The 27,379-nt window shown below is 33.8% G+C and overlaps 2 protein-coding genes across 2 annotated transcripts in view; one reads left to right on the forward strand and one right to left on the reverse strand.

Moving 5' to 3' along the window:
- The window catches only part of LOC141421230 (inhibitor of Bruton tyrosine kinase-like), a 1,912,155-nt gene that overhangs the window by 1,508,125 nt on the left and 376,651 nt on the right, over positions 1 to 27,379 (reverse strand). The window lies entirely within an intron of this gene.
- LOC141421248 (uncharacterized) overlaps positions 1 to 27,379 on the forward strand; it is a 158,256-nt gene that overhangs the window by 125,907 nt on the left and 4,970 nt on the right. Inside the window, exons 6-14 of the mRNA XM_074066914.1 lie at positions 1,878 to 1,938; positions 8,316 to 8,485; positions 10,418 to 10,510; positions 11,095 to 11,238; positions 20,263 to 20,383; positions 23,081 to 23,173; positions 23,782 to 24,886; positions 25,037 to 25,121; positions 25,528 to 25,625. Of these exons, the coding sequence (XP_073923015.1) occupies positions 1,878 to 1,938; positions 8,316 to 8,485; positions 10,418 to 10,510; positions 11,095 to 11,238; positions 20,263 to 20,383; positions 23,081 to 23,149 (658 nt within the window). The 3' untranslated portion in view covers positions 23,150 to 23,173; positions 23,782 to 24,886; positions 25,037 to 25,121; positions 25,528 to 25,625. The remainder of the gene's footprint in view (positions 1 to 1,877; positions 1,939 to 8,315; positions 8,486 to 10,417; positions 10,511 to 11,094; positions 11,239 to 20,262; positions 20,384 to 23,080; positions 23,174 to 23,781; positions 24,887 to 25,036; positions 25,122 to 25,527; positions 25,626 to 27,379) is intronic.

Genomic DNA, 27,379 nt, shown 5'->3' on the forward strand with positions numbered 1-27,379 from the left:
AGGCCTGGCTGGGAATGATTTGTTTTTTTAATGAAAAACTTCACACTTTACAAATCACATATTAGGTCAAACTATTGCTTTTTTCTCACTAAAAAGTTAGTGGTAAGAGAAATGAGTCTATATTGGTGATTATAGATGTTTGATATTAAAATCCTAGTGTCAATTTGCATTGTAAGGATTTATCATCTAGTTCATTTCTTTATTTTGTTCAGTAATAATAATAATAACTAATACTTAGTGCTTAATTTGTACTTGCTTTTGTATTTTGCTTCAATGATTATACCAATAATTATTGCTTACTATGTAGTGGGTATTTTTCCAAAATACGTTAGATTAATTTGTATAACTTTCATGAAAACTGTGTACAGTAGGCTCTGTTAATATCTTTTTATTACAAATGAGGAAACCAAGAGACCCTTTTTCTTTTGGAAAAGAACCAAGAAAATTTTGGTTTATATTGTTACTATGTTAACAGCTTTTTAATAACTCACTTTTCAAAGTCTTTAATCAAAAACATGATTGAAAAGTAATGTTCTGCTGTTTCTTGGAGATGAATCACTAATATTCTAAAAATTGTCAGGTAGAACTCAATTAGGAGAAAATTCTTTTGCTATTTAAGCTCTATTATTTTGTGAAAAAAATGCTTTTAAGTGAAAATCAATGTTATGAAATATTAGACAGTGTTATTTTAAAATGCATTTGATACCTAGTCAGAACCCGGCTAGATTTTCAGACTAAATTTAATTTCATTGCTACATTGTTTTAGTGTTTCTGTTGAAAACATTTTTATTACTTTCTATTGCCAAATTAATATCATTTGGTTTGTCAAATAAGAATCAACCAAAAATAAAATAAACATCAACTCTATCTAAAATCATATATTGGAGGGCTGGCAGAGTGGCTCAAGTGGTAGAGCATCTGCCTAGCAAGGGTGAGGCCCAGAGTTCAAATCCTAGTACCACCGAAAGAGTAAATAAATACTATATTAGAAAGTGATGTGTCACTATTGTTCAACTATTATCTTGGAACAGGTGTTTCAGCTGAACCACTTAAGGATAGTACTTGTGGTGATGTCTCATATAGTTTTGCTTAAGTAGACATACAAGTTCAGTCAAAGATTTATACAAATTAAGTTCTTAATCACATATGAGTTTGCTAGAAATATAAATAATATGTGCAGAGCACTAAAATTGATGTAGCATCACAAGTTAATGTATCATTTATTATCAGTGTTGAAAATTGATTTAGTACAGATTTGAATATATAAGTAATTTCATACTAGGTGTAGAAATTGCTTTAAAAACATATATACACATACACACAAAAATGTACATACACAAATATATATATTCATACACACATACAGAAATAGAGTATGAATTTTTACAGTTTCCACTGATGCCTTATAATACCTGTATGGAACCTGAATGAAATGCAGCTGATACAGTCCAAACTTCATTTTGCACATGAAGATGGTAAACCCAGAAAAAAGTTGAGTTATTCAAAGTCATGCAGGTAGTGGTACAATGATAATTCTGGATAGAATTTGCTTATCCTGATACATAAGCCATTGTTAATTCAGTGTTGTAATTTATGGAAAATGAATACTTACTATTTTGTTAAAATAGAAAAGATTCTTTGTAAACTTACTTGTATAAGTACTTGAGTTTTTTTTCAAGATATTTGTCCCTTAGGTTTGCTGTTTACTTGAAATAACATAATTACTATATATTTCCAAAAGGTTTTTATAGTAGACAGTATATATAAGCTTGAAAAATAATGTTGTTACTTATTTGGCAATTTGAAATATTTGTACATATTTGAAAATCTTGGCAGCTATTAAATTGAGTGTTATAATTTTATTTCTCATTTTTTAGGTCTCTTGATGTTTTAAGTGATGATGTTTTGAAGGATCTTTCTGTATTTTACCGAAAAATGGTAAGGTTTGTGTTCTTCCAGTGAAGATTTAGTGGCCATAATATTATCATCTAAATAAATTAGATCAGATTTCACAGTGGAATAATTTCTTAAGGAGTGCATATACATTAGGATCTTTTAGAAATGAGAAAATGGAATTTCTTTTGGATACCAAGATGAGTATGGTAATCTAAATTGAAGATACTTAATGATAAGATTTGTATCTATATTAATTCACTTATAAATAAAACTTACTGAAAATTTCAGAGTTTTTCTTACTTACCAAAGGTCAGGACAGTGCAGGAACAGGGATTCACATGACCTAACAAATGGACTAGTCTGTACTTAATAATAAAGTAGAGCTTTTATGCAAGGTAGGTTTTTTTTTTTCACAGTTTTATGAAATATACTTTTTAATGAATCTAATAAAATTTTTCTTCCCTTGTGAATTTAGGAAGTTACTAGGCATTCTAGATCTTTTCTAGTTATTGTCACCATATACTAAAACAGATGGAATATTTTATCTATATTTTTTTCTTGTGTTTTTACCCAGATGGCAGTCCTCCTGTTTGTGCTTCCTGTAAAGCTGAGATGACAGGTGTGCATCATCATCCCCAACTATTGTTTGAGATAGGGGCTTGCTAGTTTTTTGCCTGAGCTGGTCTCCAACTATGATCTACTCAATCTCCGCCTCCTGAGTAGTTAGAACTACAGGTGTGAGCTACCATGCCTGGCCCTTAAAATTCTTTTTTCTGGCATTTGGTAGCATTTGGCATATTGGAAGTTAGACATATCTACTATCTTAGATATATAGCATATATTGTTGAAATTACAATAAAACTTTTAACATTGATATAAATAATTCATTAACCACTATAAAATAATAGTTTTCACAGCTGGACTGCCTAAGTGGATGAAATATATAATGAGATCTGTAACATTAAGGTAAAATAAAGATAGTTGTGACCCTCACAGCTATTTTATTTTCCCTGTCCTGATTTAATAAGGAGTTAAGCATTCTCTGAAATGTTTTAAAAGTTGTCAAATATGTCTAGTTGACACTGATAGTTAATAACAGCGTATACCCAAATAATGTTCAATGTTTTACTTTTTTTAATAAAGGTTTTATTATGCAGAGAGGGAACTGGGGCTTGGTGTTGAGAACAGTTTTCTTCACGGTAGCCAGAACATTTTTCAGCTCTCCTCACTTCTTCTTGATATAAATATGTGTCCTTACCTTTTCCTCGGTAAACATGGTACATAATTCTTGGATCAAGTCTTTAGGAACTTGGTGTGGTTGGTGAAGATGGCTGCGTCTGGCCTGCTCGTGTTGTTGGTCATTTTGTAGCTCTTGTTTAGGGCCACAGCTTAAACAGTAGTAGTGCAGAGCCAATACTGCTTCTCTTCAATGGCTACTATGGTAGCAGTGAATGTTTTACTCTCCAGAGTATTTTCTTTTATACTATCTTGTTTTCAGCTTTCACAGAAATGCTAGGATTAGAACAAGTACTAAATTACACTTAGGCCTAGTGACGTTACATAATTTGCTCAAGTCTGTATAGATGAATGCAACTCGAGCTTGCTTATCCTTATGGTTTCTGTTTGACTAAAATACTATATTCTGTTGATTGAAATGCATAGTTCTGCTGTTTCATTTCTAACTTAACACTTTAAGGTTTGCTGTTTCCTAGGGAAACTATGTTTAAGAAGGCAAAAACAAAAGCTAAAAAGAAGACACGTAAACGTTCTGATGGCTCTGGAGGTTATAATCTTTCAGGTATTATTCAGAGTCCCCCATCTACAGGTTAGTGGAAGGTGTTTTAGCATGTATTTCCAGTTCTGATCTTTGAATTCATTATCAAATTCATTTAACATTAATGTTAAATTTACTTAACATTATTAAATACTATTTTATGCTGTCTGCTGGAACTACTAAAATGGAAAGTTGTTTGTATAAAGGCTATGGAAAATGGCAGTGTTTTGTGATAAGTCTCTGGTTGAAGTTTTCTCTGGCAGCACAAAAGAGGTCCCTCAACTAGTCTGAGATCAAAGATCTCTTCGTAGAGGAAAGTGAAACTCAGAGTGGATCTTGAACAATAAAAAGAAGTTAGCCAAGAGAAGGAAGCAGGTAGACATTACTAAACAAAGGGGTGGCATGTTCTCAAGCCAGAGGCAGTAGAATACACTGAACATCCCTGATGCACATAATATAGCACGGCTCACTGCAGAGGATGTGTGCAGGTGAAGATAGGCTGAGTACAGTCAAATTATGGAAGACCAAAGGAATTTGGATCATATTCTAAAGTCTATGATGACTGTTGATTAGTTTGTAAAACAGGTTATAACTGGATAAAATTTATGTTTTTAGAAAGACTACTCTGTCCATTGGCATAAAGTATTAGAAGTGGGCAAAATATGACAAAGATAGTGTGATTATGTTGATTGAATTCAAGTATGTCAGTGCTCCAATCAAAATGTCATTTATTGGGTAAAGAGAGAATCTTGTAGTAGCATATACCATATTTTACATATAGGCATTATATGAGCCTGTTTGAATATAAAGCTCATATAGTTTTTCTCAAATTCTTTAATTTACTAAAAAGATGAAAAAAATACCATGAATACCTACATGTACACACACCTATGGACAGTCTGTATTATGTATTAATACAGACTTTCAAAAAAACCTGATCTGTTCAGAATAAATTGCAGAAATGATGTTTTCTCTCAATACTTCAATACAAATCTCCCAAGAACAGGAATGTTCTTCTGTACAACCACAATGCTGTTGTCATATTTAAGACAATTGACATAATTCATTAATATTACCTAGTATTCTGTATCCAGATTTCCCTAATTATTCAAAAATGTTTTTAGAGCCTTTTTTGTTTTAATCTTTAAAAATCTAATATTCTGTCAAGATTAGCATGCCTTTGCTTATTGTTTCTTAGCTAGAACAGTATCCTCCACACCTTTTTTGTTTTGTATTGTAGTTTTCAAAAATTTAGACTGGTTGTATTATAGATTATCTCAAATTCTGCATTTGTTTGGTCTGTGTTAAACTATCTAAACTTTTCATAGTTTTTTTTTAGGCAAAACATAACATATGGTAATAAAATAGTGAGAGTACAGTATGGTTTTGGTTTTTGCAAATGGTAGGTGCATCTGTCCAGAGCAGTAAGAACACAGCCTGGAACAATTTCTATCAGAAATACTTTCGTAGTCAGTCAGTTCTATACAGTTCTACATTGTTTTGTGTCCATGGGGAAAATAGCTATTATACAGGGTAGAGAACGAATTTTATTCTGTCTCTTTAATTAGCTATTACAAATCAGATATTTATCATGTCTTATAAAGTTCAAGGGAATAATGTAAAGAACGACTTTTAAGTAACGTAAAAGATAAAAGAATAGATAATACACCTAAATTGATTTATGAAGTACTGAAGATAGAAGTCAGGAGAGCCAGTAAATTTGAAGGACATGTCTTAGGACAGTTCCAAATATAAAATTCTGTGATCTCATATTCCCCGTACTGAAAGAGTTACTTCTAGCCCTTAAGAGAAGATTAATGGGCAGAAGCATAAATGGATAGATGGTGATGAAACTAGTGATTTTCTAGTTACTTAAATCATTTATGGAAAAAGCAGGTATTTGATTTGTTTTAGATAAAGTTATTATTACTAAATGTGGTAGAATTTCAGAGCAGAGCTAGACAATAGTAAAGAAATAATTTATGTCTTTAGATACAAAGAAACAATATCAGAAAACTTAAGTGATTTAAGGTAGTGACAAAAAAGAAATTGGATTTACTCTTGATTCGAGTTCCATATTCTTCCTGGTATATCATTCATTCTGTGGTCAAAGTAGATGATTAACTGGGGACAAGGAGACCTAGTTTTGGAAAATAAAAAAGAAAACTGAGTATGAGGCAAATTTGACTAAAGTCAGTGTGTGAAAGCTTAACATGCTTAACATATGTGTTGATCCTTAAAATTACGCACATGATTCTATGAAAGTGTTTTTGACTAAAAATAATGGTTGGCTCTGATAATTATCCATGTGATTCTCTAAATTTATTCTAATTGGCTTTTGAAAGCATTTCACTTATTAAATGTAATCTCTTAGATGAAAATTTGCCAAAATTATTGAAATAATAGCTTGGAAAAAGTTTGAATGTTATTATCAAACTGTAACTTAGTAATAATAGCAGAAGAATCATATAGCATGTCATAGTGGTTTACTTAAAGGGAATAACACTTGTTTGAAGGTACAAGAGATGTTTTATTTATTTTTAAATCAATTGTACAACTTTTACAACTCAAATATAAAGTTTGATGCTTCATCTACATTGTAAGAAATTTGAAATGAATGAAAATGACCATCTGAAATTAAGCAAATGTTTACTTTATGGTCTATATGTAAAATGACTACTGTGCTAATGACCTTGGAACCAGATGTGACCTAGGCAGGCATTTAGGCTGCCTAAGTAACAGAAGAAAATGACATACACATATAACAACTCTTTTACTTCACATGGCAAGCTAATTAAAAATAACTTACTTGGCAGAGTTTTATAGAAAGAAAACAAAACAAACCATCAACTCTCAAACAGGCTACCATTGGCTTCTGTAGGACTCTATCTAGGCCAACATGCTGGCTAAATAAGAGGCGCTAAGGACACACATTGTTTCCTGTAACACAAAATGGAGCCAGTGCCCTTTTGTATGAGGTCATAGATTTCTACAGAGGGAGACAAATGAGAAAAGGAAAGCAAAAGAACAGAATTTATTATTTTTCTTCTTCCTTTTTACCTTTTATGGGGGAAAAATATAATCATTTACAAAGCAAATCCCCCAAAAACTGTGTTCCTTAGGTTCAATGAATAATTGCTTTATATGCTCAGTTTTTCGCTTAAACTACTATCTCTTCACTTAGCTTGATTGTAAGATTTTGGTATAGTGAATATACTTTAAGTATTATTAAATCTGGATAAATGGAAGTTGCTTTTTGCTTTCTATTTGGTTTCACTGACTGTAATGCATGTATATTTAATGCTTACATGTTTAAAGTTTCCTTTTTTAAATTTCACTTTTTAGATTTGTTAGTCTGGTAAGGCCAATTCTGTGGAATCTCTTCCAGACTTATTTGCATCAGACTCTGAAGGAAGCTATGCAGGAGTGGGTAGTCCTAGAGAGTTACAGTCCCCTGACTTCACAACAGGATTTCTTCTAGATAAGATTGAGGTTTGTTTTAAAAAGCACTGTTTCCTTACCTTTAGTTTTCAGATTAGTAGGCAGTTTACCCTTTACATTATATTTTGAAACACTCTCCTATTGGTTTATGAGGACATAAACTAATATATACAGCGTTACTTTTTTCAAATTTGTATAGTTTTTCTAGTTTTGGATCTTTTAATGGCAGTGTTGAACCCTTTATAGATATTACTTCTAACCTTTCTAATCTTTAAAACTCTGAAGACATATTGAGAAAAACATTTGTAGTTAAATTACTGAAATATATCTTGGGAAATTCAGTTAACACCAGATAAAATTTGTCCAACGAAAATGATTTTGAAAGTAAGCCAAATTTCAAATTCTGCGAAGGGTCTTTTCTTTCATGATGTTAACTGGAGCTGAATGAGGTAGAACAATTGAGTTCTTCTAGTCTAGCACTATTAACTTTAAGCTGTACGATTACTATTGTGGTTAACTCTGAGAGGGGCATCCTTAACATCTCATTCCACAGTTGTTAATCTAAAAGATAGGAAATTCTACAGTGTTCTAGGCTCCATGGTGTTTTTACTGTAAAGAAGTTTGGGGGGCAATTGTTAATTCTCATAAGGTTGGTCTGGAAGACAATTGAGGCTTAAAGGAAGGTCGGAGGCATATTGTGAATGTTTTGCATTAATAGAATATGATCCTGACAGTGGAAATGCCATTTTAATAATGTTTTTGACCCATTATAACAGAAATAGTTTTAGGGTCCCCTTTGAATTGTCAGTATTACTTGACTTTAATTTTATTCAGAATACTTTAATTATATTCAGTGAATTATAGGACATTTATACCAAACTTCCATTTTGTGGTCTATCTGAAGTCATGAATATTAATTTAAAAATAACTGCATCATATCTTACATGTACAACTTTCATTTAAAACATTTTATTTAATATTTGTGTAAATATAAATTTAATATGCAAACTCATTTCCCATAATAATCCCTCTCCCTCATTCTCTGTACTTAAAGCAATAAACTATAGAAGAGCACGTATTGAAAATGCTAGGTAATTTTATCACCATAGGATTTTTAATATTTATTAAGTATCTACTGTATATTAGTGACTAAAGTATGCACCTACTATTGCTGACTCTTTAAATTTGTTTTTCCTTCCCACAGGGGAAAATTAAATCATATATTAATGGTACACCTCCTACGTATTCTAGGGAAGATTTTAAACCATGGGAAAAATCACCAGATATTTCATGGGAAATATCTGCTCCACAGCCCATTCCCAGCAACAGAATTGATAATACAAGCTCTTCCAGTTGGGTTGCTGGCTCTTTAAGGTAGGATTTGCATTTTGTTTTGTATCTCTCTTTCTAAGAAATTGCCATCTACTTTTAGTCAAATGAAAAATTTTAGTGAAGCACATTAAATATTAGTCTGATACACGGAAAATTATCTATACATATAAAAATTGCTGATCAATTATTAGGCATGTTCCCCCTGGGGCAAAATTAATGTTTGTATTAACACCAGTAAATAGTAGCAAATATTTTATTTTTACTTACATGTAAGTATATATTTAAGTCTATATATATGTGACTTACAGCAGCAATTTTTTTGTAGTTGATGCATTAGTTAAAACTCCCCCCTTGGTACAGGTGAGGATGGGGAAAGGTAGATTAATGTCAGGTACTAGGCTATAGTTAGTTTGAAGAAAGACATTCTGGTGTTCTTAATGTACTGTTTATTTAAAAAATAAAAAGCTAGAAAGAAAGGTTTTTAGTGTTTTCCCTATAAAGAAGTGGTACAAGCCAGGTGCCTGCGGCTCACCCTTGTAATATTACCTACTTAGAAGGCTGAGATGGGGAGGATTGCAGTTCAAGGTTAGTCCAGGCAGATAGTTTGTGAGACCCTGAAATAAGCAGAAGAGAATGGCTAGACATGCGGCTCAAGCTGTAGAGTGCCAGCTTTGCAAGTGTGAAGCCCTGAGTTCAAACCCCAGTCCCACCAAAATAAAGTGATACATATTTGAGGTTACAGGCTTGCTGCTAATTGAGTTGTTAACTGACTTGTTATTGTCATTTGGACTGTTTATGTAATTTATTTGAAAAATGCTGTCTTTTGCAGTTGGAACAAAGATTATGTTTCATAGTCTAAACGCTGTTGATAAGTTAGTCTCACTTTTGCTGTTCTAAGTAAACAAATTGGAACATACATAATTTGTGGGAACACTTAGAAACTGTCTTTTAATTGCTAATGTTAGAATAGCTTACTAAACATGTTTAAAGAATACCTTGGTATAAAGCCAACCAATATAGGTTGGCTATCAATTTCAGTACAGTGTCTACTAACAGTGTTTAGCAATATGATCGGTATTTTCAGTATATACACAAACATTTCTACATTCACTCTGAAGTATTACCTAGCAGGAGTAGTGATTAGAAGTTCTTATTGAAAGAAAATGAAGTAAACAGGTTGCCCTTTCATATGCAATAATATGATTTATTTTTAGGTGTATCATAAATTTCATTTAGATAAACTATATCTAAAGATTATAGGATTCTTTTCTTATGATGCAACTCCCTCTGGTGGGTATCCAATATTGTTCAGCACTCCTCAAATTTTCTGATAAATCTCTGGTTTTTGTTACTACTAGATAGTAGTAAGTTGTAAAAAAAAATAGAAAGGAAAGAATTTTCAACTTTTATTCATTCCAAAGAATAAGAATTTAATTAGAACTTTAGTGAGTTCTTTTGCCTAATTTAGGCAACCTAAGAATCTACTATTGTTTGACTTTTTATTTATGTTTTAGAATTCCAGATTTATACTTTATGAATTTAGATGCACTTAAGTTGTAATTATGTATGCATATATAATAGCAGCTTTCACTTAAAATATCCTTTTTGATTGCTTCTTGTCCTTTTGGCTAAGATGAAGTATGAACTTGAAAATTTCCAATTCTAGAACATTTAAGATTTTGGATTTTCAAATTAGGAATGCTTGGTCTAGACATAGAGTTAGGTGGGTACCATTGTGAACTATTTCTGGCCAGTGAATTATTGCAGAAATTCATAGGTATACCAAATAGATTCTGTGCACATAAGAAAAAAGAGATGATGTGCAAAATATCCTTTTTGTGTTGGCTGCAGCTGACAAATCTAAAGTATACTTTCATCATAAATCTTACATATCATTTACCGTTTCAGTTAAGTTTGAGGTTGGGCTTGATAGATAAACTGAATGCTTGGTAAAATTTTTTTTATGTCTTTTAGTCCTGTTAGTCCTCCTGTTGTGGATCTCAGAACCATCATGGAAACAGAAGAAAGTAGAAAAAAATGTGGAGCTACACCAAAGTCAAATTTAGGGTTGGTTAAAAAAAATCAAAAAAGAAAAGATCATATGGCATTATATTTCTGCCATGAAGAATTGGAAAGATCTGTTGTATCTTTGCTGTCATTTTTCTGCATTTTAATGTAATAGCGCTAAACCTTTTTATAGGATACGTAATCTTTATAATATTATTTTTAAATATGTGCTAAAGATTGAGTCGAGTTTGTAGATCAGTTCTTATTGAACACAGTATTATTACATGTTAGAAACTTACCTCTAAAATGATCATTGCTGGCTATTTCTAAAAAAAACCCTCAAGATTTAAGCCTTGTGGTGCAAATTCCCCTGGAAAAGTATTATATGTAGGAGGGTTCATATATCGCAATTACTTGTTCACTTATAGTATAAACTGATAATTATCATTATTGAAACTTAACATTGTAATCCAAAAATTGTAAAATCACAATAAATAGAATATATCATCTGTAACCTTCATTAAGCATAAAATGATGTTAATTGGTTTAATTTTATTTAGAGTAAAATGATTTTTCATAAAATAAACTTTCTCAGAATCAGTGAAACCAGTGAACTAATTGGTTTAATCTAATATAATTTTTAGAAAAATGATTTCCCATGGAGTTAAACTTTCTCAGAAGCAACGAAAAATGATTGCATTGCCTACCAAAGAAAGCAATTCAGGAATGAATAGCATGGAAACAGTTTTAACTACTCCTTCAAAGTTACCCAAACCAGCAAATGCATGGTATGCTCTTATTTTTATTAAATCATTGTAGGTCTTGATGTTAGCTTTTAAGGTTGTTTTAGGCTCCTGAGTTTCTCCCCTACCTAAAATATTTTCAAATATTTCTTTCCCCCCTTTTCTTTTAAGTTAAACATTGGAATTTGAGGAACAAGAACTTTTTTTCCCTTAATTTTGGCTGTATTAACATTATAAACCATTGCTTCCAAATGTGGATTTTTCATATGTGGGTATAGTATCTTCTTCATATTCTGCAACTTCCCTTGCCAAAGTGGTTTAAAATAATTTTACCTTTTCACTTCTTAATAAGAAATAAAATGTGTTACAGTAAATTTCATAAAAGAACACTTTACTTTTAGTACATTAATCTCTTTATTTTTCTGCATGTACCGTAAGTATCTTCACATGGTTAAAATCAAACCTTTTTGTACTTTTTGAAGAGGTGTTACTTAACATTGTGTCACATAAGTTTTCTCCATCATAATTCACCCCACAGTGGCAGCATTAGTAGGAATAACCTCCAGAGGGTAAGAAAACAGTTCCATTTTGTTTGCAACTCATAATATCTGGAAACTGAGTCTAGAAGAGCAGTTGATGGATAGACTGAAGGGTAAGGAAGAAATAAAAAGAACCCTCTTTCTCTCACAAGGACTGAGGAGGGTATTTGTAGCTGTCCTTAGTTTGGTGAATTCCTTTGGTGTTTCTAATGTCACATTAATCTATTTGTAAGAAGGAATATTCTTCCCACTGAAAATGTAAATTATTTTGAAGAGAACAGCAACTCATTTTATTATGATGTTACCAGTGGAACTGAATCAGTACCTTTCAGAACCTCTAGTAAACTTGAAGCATGATCACTGAAAAAGAAAATGAAACAAGGAATGGGAAACCCCAATTAGAGGATAAAGAGGGTGCAACTTGAGAGAATGGGATTAGTGGAAACTTTAAATTCATCAGTATTTGTTAAGTGCCTTCTACATGCAAGGTTCTCTGCTAATTTCTGGTGACAACTCATAAATCTTTGTAAGATTTATGGTGTATTGGTTGCAACACTGAGTTACTTTCTCTAAACACTGGACAAGATCAAGAAGAAAAAAATTTTTGAGACAGTTGTCAAGATATTAAATATTACTGTAATTTGAGAAAACTAACAGAACATGAGGATGCTTTGGGCTTAGTAATCAAATTTAGCTGTGCAGTTTCCTTATTTAAAGGCAAAAAGGTAAATGAGGAAGTTTCAGTTCTCCTGGAAGCATCTTTCTTAGAGGTCTGTGTTCTTTGGTCTCTTGTCAGTGTTTTCTAGGCCTGCTTGAGTATATGTCATCTTGAGGCTTTCCTTAATTATTACGTAGGAAATTTCCTTTGCTTTCCTCTGTTGTCAGGTCTTGTTTCCATGTCCTGTGTTTTTCTATTTAGTTTGCTCTTTGTTTTGATGTAGTATAACTTGAGTAGTTTTCTGGGAAAGAATGTACAGCACATACATTTTTGGAGTTCTTGAATCCATGCAAATGTTTTTATTCGCTCTTGTCTTTATTCTTGACTAATAGTTACATTGAAACAGCATTCTAGATTCAAAACTATTTGGAGAATTTGTTCCATTTTCTTTCTGCTGGTGTGTTTGGGAATTCTAATACTGTTTGATTCCAAATTCTTTTTACATTACTCCTTATTTTCCTTTTTCTACCTTTGTTTTTTCCCCCTGGAAGCTTATACAGCCTTTTCTTTACCCCTAATGTTCAGAAATTTTGCACAATATAGGTCTGATTAGAATTCCACCTGTACCACAGACACCCATGACAGTGACTGAGACACCTGTCAGAGGTTCACTCCCTGCTTTATCTGATAGGGCAAGGTTGTTTAGGGACTGTCCAGCAGCTCAGCTAGTCCTGTCAGTATCCACAGATGCCTCTGGGGTGAAGAAGTGGGCAATAAGGGTTCCTGTCCTCTAAAAACAGCCAGGGTGAGAAAAACTAAGAGGCCCTTTCCCCACCAACGCTGTAGATAAGTGCAGAGTGGAGAAGAACAGAAGAAAAGTAGAAACTGGTAAAATGGTAGCATTTATTTTGGCAACATGTTTCTCTTAAAGAAAACAAACCACCTGATTTTTTCCAAAGAGAAGGAAAGAGTAACAGGAATTTAGTGGTGTATTAGTGGGTGAAATTGATGAGACTTTACAAAAAAAGCAAGTTTCTTTGCAATAGTACTTCAATAGTTTTGATATTTGATTTGATTTAGCATTCTGAATTGTGGTCACTTGAGAAAGAAAGGCATCTTAGTATTTAATCATCAAGTAGGGCCATAGAGTCATAATGGAAATAATAACAATTAGTCCTAATTTCCTGAAGGAACTATCATACGGTGAAACCAAAAATGACAAAATTTTAAATTTGCAAGCCACTGTATGATGGTCAAGGTGCTTTTACTTAGTTTTATTTGATCCTCACAGCAGTTTATGAGCTAGGCAGCACAAATTCTTTCATCATTTTTCAGGTAGAAGATTCAAATCCAGATCAGTTTAGTGACTTGCCCTAGGTTATATGGCTGGAAAAACCAAAACTGAGACTAGAACTCTGGACTACTGCTTCTCAGTCCACTTTTGTTTCTCGTAGAAAGATATTCATAATTCTACAGATCTGTCATTGCAAATAGTCAATAGTTTCCAGAGATGAGTGAAACTTATCCACAGATAGTGTAATTCACAGTACTTATCTATGTGGGATTGATGTATTTTATTCTAGTCCATTTTCACGAACTGTAAAATAATATGCGAGTCAATCTAGTAAACTCAGCTCTCAACTTTTCTTTGGATTCTCCAAGAGACTTAATCGCAGCTTGGTTGGCAGATGTAACTTTTGAAGAGCATCACTTTTCCTGCTCCAGCCTTTGACCCAGTTTCTACCAAAAGTTGGCACCACAGCTGTCATATTGCACACACTGCAGAAGCTTTGCGCTTGCTTTAGATCTGTCTCAGCAACTTTCAATCAGATTATTTAATTCACTCTGGAAAGGGCAGAAGTAGAGAAACACATTTGCAGGGACACCATCAGGTTCATTCCCTTCCCCACCTATTTCCTAGATTCATCCATTTCCTTTCAGGCCAGGGAGAAAGCATACATGCCGGTGGTGTAGTCTTGAGGCTCACAAAGACCTTGAGAGTCCATTAAAAACTGTCAGCTCTGAAGGACCCCCAGAAGCCATGGAAGTTTCGAATGGGATACGATTCCATGAAGAATATCGTGTTTATTGCATTTCTAGTCTCCTTGGGTTTCCTTTATGATCCGAAAAGGCAGACCCTTAACATTTGAGAGTTCCAGGGCAAGAGAACAGAGGTCCACATTTTAAATGTCAGCATAAATAGATGTAAAATAAAATATACTCTGTTCTCCTACTGCAAAAATGGTGCATCAATAATGAGAAATTAAGATGCATATTTAAAGTTACAGTTTTATGTTACTAATATTTGACAAAATATAAGGCATTTGAATTTATTATTATTTTATACTTTAGACATTTTTGTTATCATGCCACTGATATTTACATAAATATCATATGCAAGTATATAATTTATAAGTTATAACTTGATTTATTGCATAGATTTATTGTTCTTATTCTCATTAGAAAGAGATTACTTATTATGCTGCATTAATTAAGATTTTAGTAACTTGGTGTAGTGGCACATACCTGTAATCCCAGCATTTGGGAGGCAGAGGTGGGTTTAAGGCCAGCCTGGGCTACTTAGTGAGACCCCATCTCAAACAAAAAAAATGTTAAAAACCACAATAAGCCAGGAGTGGAGGTTCATGCCCAACTACTTGGGAGGCTGAGATCAGTAGGATCTTGGTTTGAGGCCAGCCTCTGTAAAAGGAAGTTCACAAGACTCCGTCTAAACCAGTAAAAAGCCGAGCATAGTGGTGCCTTCCTGCCATCCCCGCTACTCAGGAAGTGTAAATGGAAGAGTATTTGTCTAGGCTGGCCTGAGCATAAACTCGAGTCCCTACTTGAGAAATAAGTAAAGCCAAAAGTGGTAAAATAAAGCTCAAGTGGTAGAATGCCTGCCTAGGAAGCCCAAAGCTGTGAGTTCAAACTCCATTACCACCAAAAAACCCCCAAAACCAACAACAAAAACATTTTCACATAGTTTGTGCTCTATTAACATTAATGAATTAAGAGATCAAAAATTGATTGTAATTATACAGAGTACAAAATTTGAATGTTTCAGCAATAATTAAAAGTAAACATAAAATTAATATCATTCTGCACATATATACATGTTTTTGGTACTGGGAAGTATGGGGAGGAACAAAAGGAACTAAGGCAATTTTTTCTTTTTTATGTGGCAGTGGTATTGCAAGCAGGATGGCCTCAAGCTTGCAAGGCAAGTGCTTTACCACTTGCCACAGCCCCACCCCAAAAGTGATTTGTCTTTTAAAATATTCAAAATGATCTATTAAAATTAAAAGTCTCTATTAATGAACATAAAACTATAATCAAAATTACCTAAACAAATTAAAATTTTAAATTCACTTTTCAAAAATTTAATTAAGTCTTTAGATAATTTCCTAAAAATAAAATTCTTCACAATTTTATCATTGAATATCCATTAGCTGTCAGTATAAAAATTAGGATCACATTTTATTTGTTATGTTTATTGGCATTGTCCAGGAGAAATACAGAACAAACCACATATATGTTTTTATTTTTCCTATTAAAAGCTTGTCTATATTAGCAAAATTAAAAAGCAAACATTCCAAAAAGTGAAATATATTTTAACATATTTTATTCCAACATGATTAAAATATTTCAGCATGCAATCAATATAAATCAATAAAGCCTCTTACATTCTTTTTTCAAATCAGTGGCATATTCCAGATGTAACCCCAAAGACTGATACAGAGGTACCTTTGTTTTCCCTTAAAGTACAACGTTGCTGTCATGTCTGAATTTTGACGTTTGTCTTATATATTTTCTATTGTTAATACCTATGTGCCATATTTAGAGAGATAGTTTCTTTAAAGATTTTTAAAAATCATTCAGAATACAGCGATAAGTAACAGCTATTAGTTAAGTCAGATTATGTCAGGTTCAGTTTTATTTTCAGTACTTTTTCTAGATTGTTAATAGATGTGTACAAGTGTTGGCAGACTAAATGGTCCAAATCTAGTTTCTAGCCTGTTTGTGTAAAGTTTTATTGGAACTTTGGCACACCCATTGGTTTACTTATCCATGGCTGCTTTTGCACCGTAACAGCAGAGTTGAGTAGTTTGCAATGGAGACATGGCCGGCCTGTAATGCCTAAGGATATTGTCCTTTACTTAAAACTCTGTGTTGACCTCTGAACCAGTGCCATGCTGTCCCAAGCGTTTAACAGTTCTGTTCCCTACAGTCATGTTGATTGATAAAAACAGAAAAATGCTGACTACATAATGCCTTGAATTTGAATGATCATGCTCAGTGGTCATTTTTAGAAGGAATGATGGGGTAGGCTACGGGAAGAGTCACACCTATGATCCATGGTCACACATTCCTCACCATTTCTTTTCAGTGGCTTGCTGTGAAGTCAGTAAAGGCCTTGCATTCTAGCTCAGTGAATCAGATATGTTGGTCTTGTGACCCTCTTTACACTCTTAATTAGTGAGGACTCTAAAGAACTTTTGCTTATGTGGATTATATTTGTTTCTGTTCACCACATTAGAAAATAAAGCGAGGACATATGAAGTATTTGTTAATTTATTTAAAAAATAGCTGACAAGTGTATTACATATGAATATAAATATGCTTCTGAAAAATAAGTGTTTTTTTAAGCAAAATAATTATAGTGAGAAAAGTGATATTGTCTTACAATTTTTGAAAATCTCTTTAATGGTTGGCTTAACAGATGATTAGATTGTTGTATCCACTTTTATACTTACTATATTTTATTATATGTCATATAATATCTGGAAAACTTGAGCATATACTTATGAGAAAATAAAAGTGAGAAAAGCAAATGCTATCATGGGATTACTATGAAAATTCTTCACACCTCTCAGACCCCCTAAAATGGTCCTGTGGACATCTTTCTCATTTGCAGATTTTCCAGTGAGTTTAGTAACAGGTGTAGATAATAAATGGTAGATGGTGTGGATCCTGACAAGTTGAATCATGGATCAAATTAAATAAGTACCTCTTTGTCTTTTGGAATTTGAAAACCAATAGGCTGGCAAAGGGACTCAAAAAGCAAAGAGTGTGAAAGGATGGCTATAGTTAAAGAGACAATAACAACTGTGTTGGTTAAGATCTGGAGAATTTTAAAAGGCTTATTCACTGTTAGTGTGAGTGTAGTCATTTTGGAGCACAGCCTGGCAAATCCTCAAAAGGGTAAGCATAGTGTTTATATACGACCTACTAATTCCACTCCTAGATTTTTAGTCAAGAGAATTGAAAACATATGTCCACACATACTTGTGCTTGCTCAGTAATGTTCTAAAACATTTTCTTAATTTCACGCTCACCACTAATTCCAAGGTATGCACATGAAGAAGTCTTAAAAGAAAATTATTCAGAAAGAGATTTATTAGCCATCTTCAATACTTAAAAGGACTTCAGTGTAGAAAGAGATTTATCCATTGTGGTTCTTGAGAGCATAGTGAGAATGCATGGGTTGAAATTATAATAGAGAAATCAATTTAATTTCATACTTTTTAATAACTAAAATTGTCCTCAAATTGAAGTGAACCTCTGTGGACAGTAGAGTGCTTATTTACTGAAAGTTCCCATGCAAGACTCGGCTCTTTATTTGGTCATGATGCCGTAAGGCGTCGTGGTAAACTTTTTGGAAAGGCTTAGGCTTTGCAGTCCAGGGGATTTCTGTTGTAACTTTTCAGCTCTGCCATTACAGTATGAAAGCAGCTATAGACCATATGTAAACAAATAGGCATGGTCTTATTCCAATAAAACTTCAAAAAAATAGGCAACAGGCCAGATTCAGCCTGCAAACTCTAATCTGCTGATGCCTGCTATGGAGGATGTTCACCCATCATTTGGGATTTGTAAGAGAGAAATTTTACAAGTTCTGTGTCTCTTATGAGAGAGAGGCACACAGATAGGCATTTGCATTTCAGTTTTTGCTAAGTAATTAGTATTTGGCTACATTTGAGGGGGGATGTAGTTTTATTGATTAAAGCAACTTTGTTGTTGCTGGGGATTGAACCCAGGTCCTCAATCATGTTAAGCATGTGTGCTACCACTGAGACAAACCCTTAGCCCCCGTTTTCCTAAGGTATAAAAATTTAATTCTGTTAAAATAGCCCTGATGGGTGGGGGGATGGTAGGTCCTATTTTGTTATATAATTTTGTGGGCTTGTAATCAATTTGAGCAGAATGTGTTAGGTTTAAGAGTTTGGAGTAAAATGATTATACTAAAAAGTTATTGAAAGTCTAAAATAAATATGCCCACCTTTTTTAGTATGCTTTTGTTTTCATATTTCTATTAGTTTATTAGTTCTGAAAGGTTATGCTTATTAAATGTTACACAGATGACTAATTTAAAAATTCTTAAGTCATAACATCTTAAATTTTCTTTTAGCAGAAACACACCTCTGAGCAACCTGTCTTTTCAGTTTCAAAGCAGTCACCACCGATATCAGTACCTAAATGGATTGATCCCAAATCTATTTCTAAGACACCAAGTAGGAATACCTTGGATGATACATGAGCTGGTAATTGGCACCTAGCTCAGAACTCAGGGTGGGGAAATAGAAATAAGATGGGCTTTGGGACCAAATAGATCTGTGATTGAATCCTGCTGGGTTACTTTACAGACGTTGCAAGATACTATTTTTCTCATCATCAGTTTTATCTATAAAATGTGAAAGGGAAGGTGATTCCAATAATAAATATTTTTAAGGATTGTTATGAATGTAGTCTGTCATATTGTAATCTATTTAAAACCTATAAATCATCTAAGAATGTGAGCCTTTATAACCATGTATTACCAAACGGATACCTCTCTACTTGAGAGAGATTTTAAAGGAAGGTTAACATTCTTAGAGTGAATAAATATTTTAGTATAGGAAGTGTTAGTTGGAGCATGATAGTTTCTGGAAGAGGTTAATTGTATGGCTTACATAGTTCTGAAGGTATTCAAAGAAGACAGACTTGAGTGAATAAGAATGAGGGGGTGAGTGAGGAAATTAGTTAGCGCTGATTAACGGAAAACACAAGGGGTGTTGCAAAAGCAAATGAATGACATGTCAACGAAAATAACTTAAAGGAAAGTGATACACTGTGACCTTCAACTTGTGGCTATATTAATGGTTTAAGGTATAACTTAGTTCACGATGCCTTTGGCTTTTCATTTTCATAATGTAATTGATCTCTGTTAAAATTGACCTTCTTTTAAAACCTCTTTAATGCAATTTTGCTATATATCACCTCATTTTACTACATGTAGAAATTTTAAAGAATGGCTGTTAACTAAAATGATAACATAGATATTTCTTGTGATACTAGATTATTTACTGTTAATAAATATTTGTAGAGCTCTTTTGTGCCAAGTACTGTTCTCATGTTGAAGCTATAATAGCAAATAAGGTAAAGAAAGTATAAATGTGTGCTGAACAGATAATACGGGCTTAATGGCCTTACTCCTTTAATGATGTAACTGGCTTCTAGATATTTCTAGCAGACCATTACAGAACATTATGGCTTAAAAGCACTCAAACTCAATGATAGTCATAATAAGGTGAACCTTGCCTTGGCTTCATTCTTATAAAATTACTCTAACTTTCTATTTTAAATTCTGTCTTACTTATTTTGCTAGCACAGATTTCTTGTCTGGGGACAAAAAATTAATTTCGGAAAGAATTTCCCCAAATAAAATATCTGGTGAAACTAAAACATCAACTATCAATTATGAAAACTAACTTAGGTTCTGTTTGATGTGGCACATGTTAAGTTAATAACATTTAAAATACACGCAAACTTGATCAGAATCTTGAGTTTTCTTTAATTTCAATATTTTGAATTAAGAAAAAAACTCTTTCCTAGTTTTAGGACTCCAGTTGTAAAGAATGACTTTCCACCTTCTTACCCGTCATCAACACCTTACCACCAGCTTGCCTGTTTCCAGCAGCAGCAAGTCCCTGTTACTCCTCTTCAAAACTTACAGGTTCGACAAGCTTTGTTTGTGGTGGGTTTGGTTTATATTAAGGTACACTCAGTTTCATAGATTTTCGTTTTATGGCAGCAAGTTGTCAGGGAGAGTCTTAACTTGTCCATTCTTATTCCCACTAGGCAAAACTTTTTTTGACATCCAAATAAGGGTGTGATTCTTAAATTTGAGAAGTTAGTTAATGAAGAAGACACTAACAAAACTGTTCTACTTAACAAGGTCTAAGGTTTTAGTTTGAGCACCTGAATAAAATTTCACAACTTGAAGTTTCTTTCTAGTCTATTTAACTATTCACTTCAGCTGTTTGCAAACAGCTTCATTTCTTATGTTGATGAATCTGTAATGCGTTTGGAAAAGTAAATCTTCAAGATTATCAGCATAGCACGATGAGAATACTATTGGAGTATATTATAATTTTTATAAACTAATAGAAAAAGTTTTGCTTGTGAGGCTAATGCACTGCTGTCTAAAAAGAAAATTGATACTCTTGACACTAACAACTAAAACTAGTTTATAGTAACTGAGAGACAGCCGATACCGGTAGAAGACATGAGCCTTGTAGACAGATTCCCTGGGCTCACTACTGTGAGGTCAGTTGTGTGATCTTATGCAAGTTATTACACAATTCTTGTACCCATACCTACTTACCGAGTGGTTGCAAAGATAACATTAGTTAATATGTGGGTAACTCTTAAAACAGAGCATGGCACTGTTTAGATAATAAATGTTGGGAGTTATGGTTATTTAAATGAAATAGGAAAAATAACTACCTACAAAAACCAGTTGATGAAAAAATTGACAGAAAGTATAACAGTAGTTACTGCGCTGAAGAGGAGGGAATGAGGAGTTATCCTTCAGTGAGTATTTCAGTATTCAATGTTTCAATATTCAGTGTTTCAATATTCAATGGCAAAAAAGTTCTGAAGATGGTGGTGGTGTTTGCACAATGATGTGAATGTACTTACACCAATGAATTGTATTTAACAATTGTTAAAATGGTAAAGCTTTTATTTAACAAATGGATAAAAAAATTAGCTGACAAGATAATTAACTATGGAGAGAGGTGATAGTGTTTTGAGGATTGGAGCAATATAATAAGTTTTGAAAGAAAAAGAGAAAGATGATCAGGTTTGTCCATACATTCATTCAAAACACATTTAATGAGCTATTACTTGTATCAGACTCTGTTTGGGTCAAAATCTAGAAGGTGACTCAGAGGTGACTAGAAGAGGGTCTTGGGGGCCTTCTAAGAGGAGGCCAGTGTCAGAGGGAACTGAAAAGAGGCCCGGGTGTACCTCTAGGTTAGGAAAGGGAAGGAGTGAACCCTGTAGATTTTACCCTTAATAGGGATAGGAAGCTGAGGAAGAGGTTGAAGGAAGCAGGAGAGTTAAAGTGTCTGATTTACACTTTGAAAACTCTGGCCTCAGTTAAGAGAGTAGACTAAGGGGACTGTGAATGTCCTGGGTAGAAAACTATCCTCACATTGGTGTTGAATTAGAGTAAGTTGGAATTACTTTATTTTAAAACCCACCAGCAGCCCATGGGAAAGGACATCAGGCTGCTGCTCTCTTCCCTAAGAAGTGTTTGCAGTTTAAGGAAGAACCTTTCATAACAATGTCTCTTACCCCAAAGACTAAAGTAATTAGAATTCTTCCAAAAGAAAGAAATCAAAAAAGAAAGAAAGAAAGGCTATCTTATTTAAACAGAAGGAGATTACATGAGAGATTCTACCATTTGGGATCTAAATCAGGACTTAGTTCAGTTGAGGTTTATTCAGACTGATTCAGTTTGACTAATTGGCTAATCAAAAATGCTTTATTTCAACTTTTTTTTTCCCCTCCATACTGGCTTAGACTCAGGACCTTTCCCATACTAGTAAGCTCTTTGCCACTTGAGCCACATCAGGGCATGGCTCTTTGTTTCAAGTTTATCAGCTCAGCTTGAGTCTTCTCCGCATGCCATCTGTTCAGGCATTTATAAGTGCATGGAGAGATGATCCAGCATGAGGGAAGAAATGGAAGGGCAGCTTATGATAATAGTACATGTGTTGAAAGTTGGCTGGGGAAGATGCTGAAGTTCAGAGAAATCAAGCAACTTGCTGAGCATCACTCAGCACAAAGGAAATTTGTGTTGAAATTTGCATTTGTCTGACTCACAGCACCCAGTACAATAGTACATTGCTTCTTTTATAAAATAATGCTAAATTGGGAAAAAAGAACATAGATATAATTGTGTGTCTTTTTATGTAAGTAAGGAGGTGTAAGGAAAAAAAAGTGATAGCTTATTAGTGTGTTGTGCATTAAGTGGTATTTTCTTCTTAAGTTTTCTATTTGTGTTAAGAAATAGAACCAGTTAAAAGGAAGGAGAAGCTTGTGTATTAATTTAACACATTTTTTTAAATGTTTTTGGTGATTTTCAGAAAGGGTCTTAGTATATAGCCCAGGCTGGCCTTGAACTCTCATTCTTTTTGCTTCAGCCTCCGAGGGCTGTGATTATAGACACAGACCACCATGCGTGGTAGTTTCTTTTATTAAAGTAAAGTATGCAATACAAGTTCCCCCTTTAAAATATTATAACATATCTCATTACTTAAGAATTAGGATAATTTCAAAACTGGCAGCGTTTTACTATACCCAATGCAAGCTAGTTTCTTAGGCATATTTTTTTTAACCTTTGTTTATATATATTATTTAGATTTCAGGATCCTCTTCAACAAATGAATGCATTTCAGTTAAAGGAAGAATTTATTTCATATTAAAGTAACTAGGCAGTGGAGGTTCAAGTAAGGTAGGTATTTTAAATACTTAAGAAATGAATAGTTTCTGATGGGTATTGGAGGGGAGAGGGAGGGGGCGGAGTGGGTGGTAAAGGAGGGGGTGGGGGCAGGGGGGAGAAATGAACCAAGCCTTGTATGCACATATGAATAATAAAAGAAAAATGAAAAAAAAAAGAAATGAATAAAAATATTATAAACTTTCATTTGTCTTTTTAGCTATGGGGGCTCTTTTATCTTTTAGGGACCATGTTGCCCTTGAGCCAAAAAAGCTGCCTCATTTCCTGCCCTTCTCCCTTTTCACTCTAAAAAGACCTACCTCTTGATAGCAGTCTTATGTCTTTCCTTCCAATGTCCTTTGCTTCCTAATTTCTTCATCTTACGTTAACGTTGGCTGTGGTGGCAAATGACCACTATGTATCATCACAGAAGACTCTAAAAATGAGTCAGAATATGATGTGAATTACTTATATGCTTATTATTCATGTAGCTTATTCAGTAAAGGCTTTTTACTAATGGATTTCTTTTTTGTTTTGAGTTTTTTATCTAAAAAACATTGTAGTAATCTAAATTAATCGGAGTTCTATTTTTTTGTTGTTGTCATTCTGTGGATTGAACACAGAACCCTGCACATGCTAGGCAAACTGTCTACCACTGAGCTAATATTCCTGGCTCCTGAGTTTTATGTGAATCATTTTGTTCATGTTCAGAGAGAGAATTGGAGTAACATGTTTTCCATTGTCGTCCATGAGGTGAGGTCATTTCAATTTAAGAGGGCTTTCATATTGGAAATGCCATAATTACTATTGTTTCCAACAGCACTTTTGTAATAGGATATGCAATAGCAAATGTAATTAAGTTGTTCAATAAAAGCTAAAATAATGATAGCAAAGCATAACTAAAAGAATCTTGCTTGGAGATGACATGATGTGTCCATGTATGCTCATTTCTGTTGTAGATCTCCCTGAATTCTGGGAGCAGAACTGGGCTTTGATAAAAGGAATAGATGGGCAGCATGCCCGTAAAACAATTCTGACAGTCATTACTTAATGTCAAAACTGGCTGAACATTGAGTTGTAAATCGGCTTGAAGATACCTTCTATAGCAAGCCCTAAGCTATGGGTAATTTGTGTTGAAGGCAGAGCCATTTATGTTAGAATCAAAGGTACAGTGCAATGTTGGCACCATCCAATTGTAGAGACTGTTGCATGACTTAGAAGTCCACTCTATCTCAGTTTGCACATGGGCCCTAGAGTCCCAGGATACCAAGCTAGATGTTTTTGTTGTTTGTTTACATATGAGTTTGTTGGTTTATTAAAGGGGAGTAACATGTTGAGTCTATTCAAGCATAGAAGAGAAAGTGATACTCCAATTCCTTAAAGCTTATTACCATTTATAGAATTTTAGCCTGGACAGTTTTTAAGGCAGATATGTTTTAAGGCACAGTACTCTGAAAGGAGTCAGTCTTCTGCTTCTGAACCCGATTCCTTTTGCTGAAGTTGGGAAGTTATTTGAATTTTTCAAGTTTATCGCTTAAATTTATAAGTATCCTAAGTCTCTAAGGATCTGGCATTTGTACTTTTAAAAAACCTGAAGCAGAATGAAATATTTTCATTGATTGACGTTTTCTGTGATTTGGCAAATAGGTTGGCACAGTTAATTACATGCCACCAGAAGCAATCAAAGATATGTCATCCCGAAGAGAGAATGGGAAATCCAAGTCAAAGGTACTGTATTGGGAATTTTACAAAAGTGACTTGGAGTAAAAACATCATTCTTTTGAGTGAATGTCTAGAATGGAACTTTTGTAATATGATGTGGTCTGGAAAGTATCAAAGAAAACCTGCTTTAAAAAAATTCATCATTATTTTTTATAGTGTTGTTTAATAAGGGACCCTAAACAGAGGATATCCATTCCTGAGCTCCTGGTACATCCATATGTCCAAATTCAAATTCATGCAGGTACTGCTTCTTTAAAAATTGCTCATTACTAGGTTCCTATGAACAGCCTATTAACTGTAACAAAACTAGAATCTAAATTGGCTACTCTTTTTGCTGCCTGCCCTCTTGCCAAACAGTAATGTAAATAAAAATGTCTGTCTTCATTGATGTCATTCAGTTTTAATTATCCTGCATAGGGGACAGTGATTGGTAGTAAATTATAAGAATGCCATTTATTGTGTTGTTAAGCAGAGTATATATTTTTGTTGCTTTATTTTTTGTTTTGAGACAGGATCTCACTTTTATGTATCCCAGGCTGGCCTCAACTCAAACTAATTATTTGCCTCTCTAAGTTGCTGGAGTATGTGCTTTTAATTGAATTTATATGTTTATTAGTATCACTGTGTTGATATTGTATATTTTATAGGTAACCAGATAGCTAAGGGAACCACTGATGAAATGAAATATGTCCTGGGTCAACTTGTTGATCTGAATTCTCCTAACTCTATTTTGAAAGCTGCTAAAGTAAGTATGTGTGTTCTCTGTGTTAATTAACTATTTTAATATAGCTTAATGAGTTACACCCTTAGAGAAACAGGTAACCCAAAGGAAAGTTGGGCCAGCGGTCTTGAAGTCTTTATTTCTGCACTTAGGTATTTAACACATCCTATTTGACAAGTACCTATCTTTTTTATTTATTTATTTTTTTGGCAGGAGATGGGGGACACACAGTCTGGGGTTTGAGCTTGAGGGCCTCACTCTTACTAGTTAGGCAATGAGCCATGCCCCCAGCCCTTTTTTGCTTTCTTTATCTTTCTAAGAAGTTCTTGTTTTTATGCCTGTGTGTGCCTGGACTGCTCTCCTCCTATTTATACTTCCCGAGTAACTGGAATGGCAGCATTGTGCCACCACACACAGCTTTTTATTGGTTGAGATGTGGTCTCGCCAGCCCACGCATGCTTCAAACCACAGACTTCCTGATCTCCACCTCCCAAGAAGCTAGGATTATAAGCGTGAGCCGCCATGCCTGGCTTGATTCCTGTTCTGTGCATATAGCACAGGCCAGAGTGGGTTTTCAAAACAGGTACATTCAAAGGATTACTGTCAGGCCTCAATTGAATAAATTTAGTATAGCACGTTATCTTTTAAATCATTCTCAACACGATTCTTAACACAGCTTTTGAATTCATTCCTTCTAGCCAATTTCTTATTAAACTTTAGAGATACAATAGTATTTGTAGTGCTTCTGTAAAGCTGTGCATAGCCATCAGCACAGGCCTCAGGCTTTCAGACTCCCATTACCTATTTGTGTCTGCACTATTCTTTTTGTCTTTCACTGTCTCAAATACCTAGTCATTTCTAGAATATTGTGAAAGTTCATCGATCAACTGGTTTAGCTGCCAAGAGATTACTAATGATATATTTCAGTTACAAGACTATTATAAAATTATGGAAGCGTGAATTAACATTCTTATGTCTCTGGCTCAGTCTACGTTACTAAGAGCCTGGACACACTTCTGAATGAAATATTACATTTGCATTCAAATAAGGTAAAATTTTTCTTAAACTTTCTCAAGTGCTTCTGGCTGAATCAGTGGCTTTAGGAATTAAGATTGGGCACATTGTGTTTTTTAATTGCTTTGTATTTTATATGTCCACGTTTAAAATTCATACCAATGTATTGCTCAAAACTTTTATAAATAAAATTGAGATGATTAGTCACCTTTATCACTGAAAGGCAAAAATGTCATTTTCATAAAGTAGATGTTAGCTAAGCCTTCAATCTTTTTTTAATACATTGACTTCAATATATAGTTGGCCTTTTGTATCCATGAGTTCCACATCCATAGATTTAATAAAGTGCAATTCAAAAATATGCATGAGTAAAGAACATATATAAACTTGCTTCTTATTACTCCATAAAAAATACAGCATAACAATGATTTATATCATGTTCACATCGTATTAGTTGTTATCAGTGATCTAGAGATAATTTAAAGTATACAGGAGGATATACATACGCACATGCAAATAGTGTGCACTTTACAGAAGAGACTAGAACATTTACATTTTGGAATCTGTGGGGTGAGGATTTTGCAACCAGTCCCCCAGAGATACCAAGAACGACTGTACCTAATTATACTTGTTTATATCATTATTTACTGCTGGTTTGTGTGTGTGCGGGTGTGCGTGTACGTGTGCACGTGTGCATGTGTGTGTATTCTGTGATGTGTGTATGTGTGATGTGTGTGCATGTGTGTGATGGGTGTATATATGTG

The sequence above is a fragment of the Castor canadensis genome, chromosome 3 (assembly GCF_047511655.1).
Source record: "Castor canadensis chromosome 3, mCasCan1.hap1v2, whole genome shotgun sequence".
NCBI classification, from domain to species: Eukaryota; Metazoa; Chordata; class Mammalia; order Rodentia; family Castoridae; genus Castor; species Castor canadensis.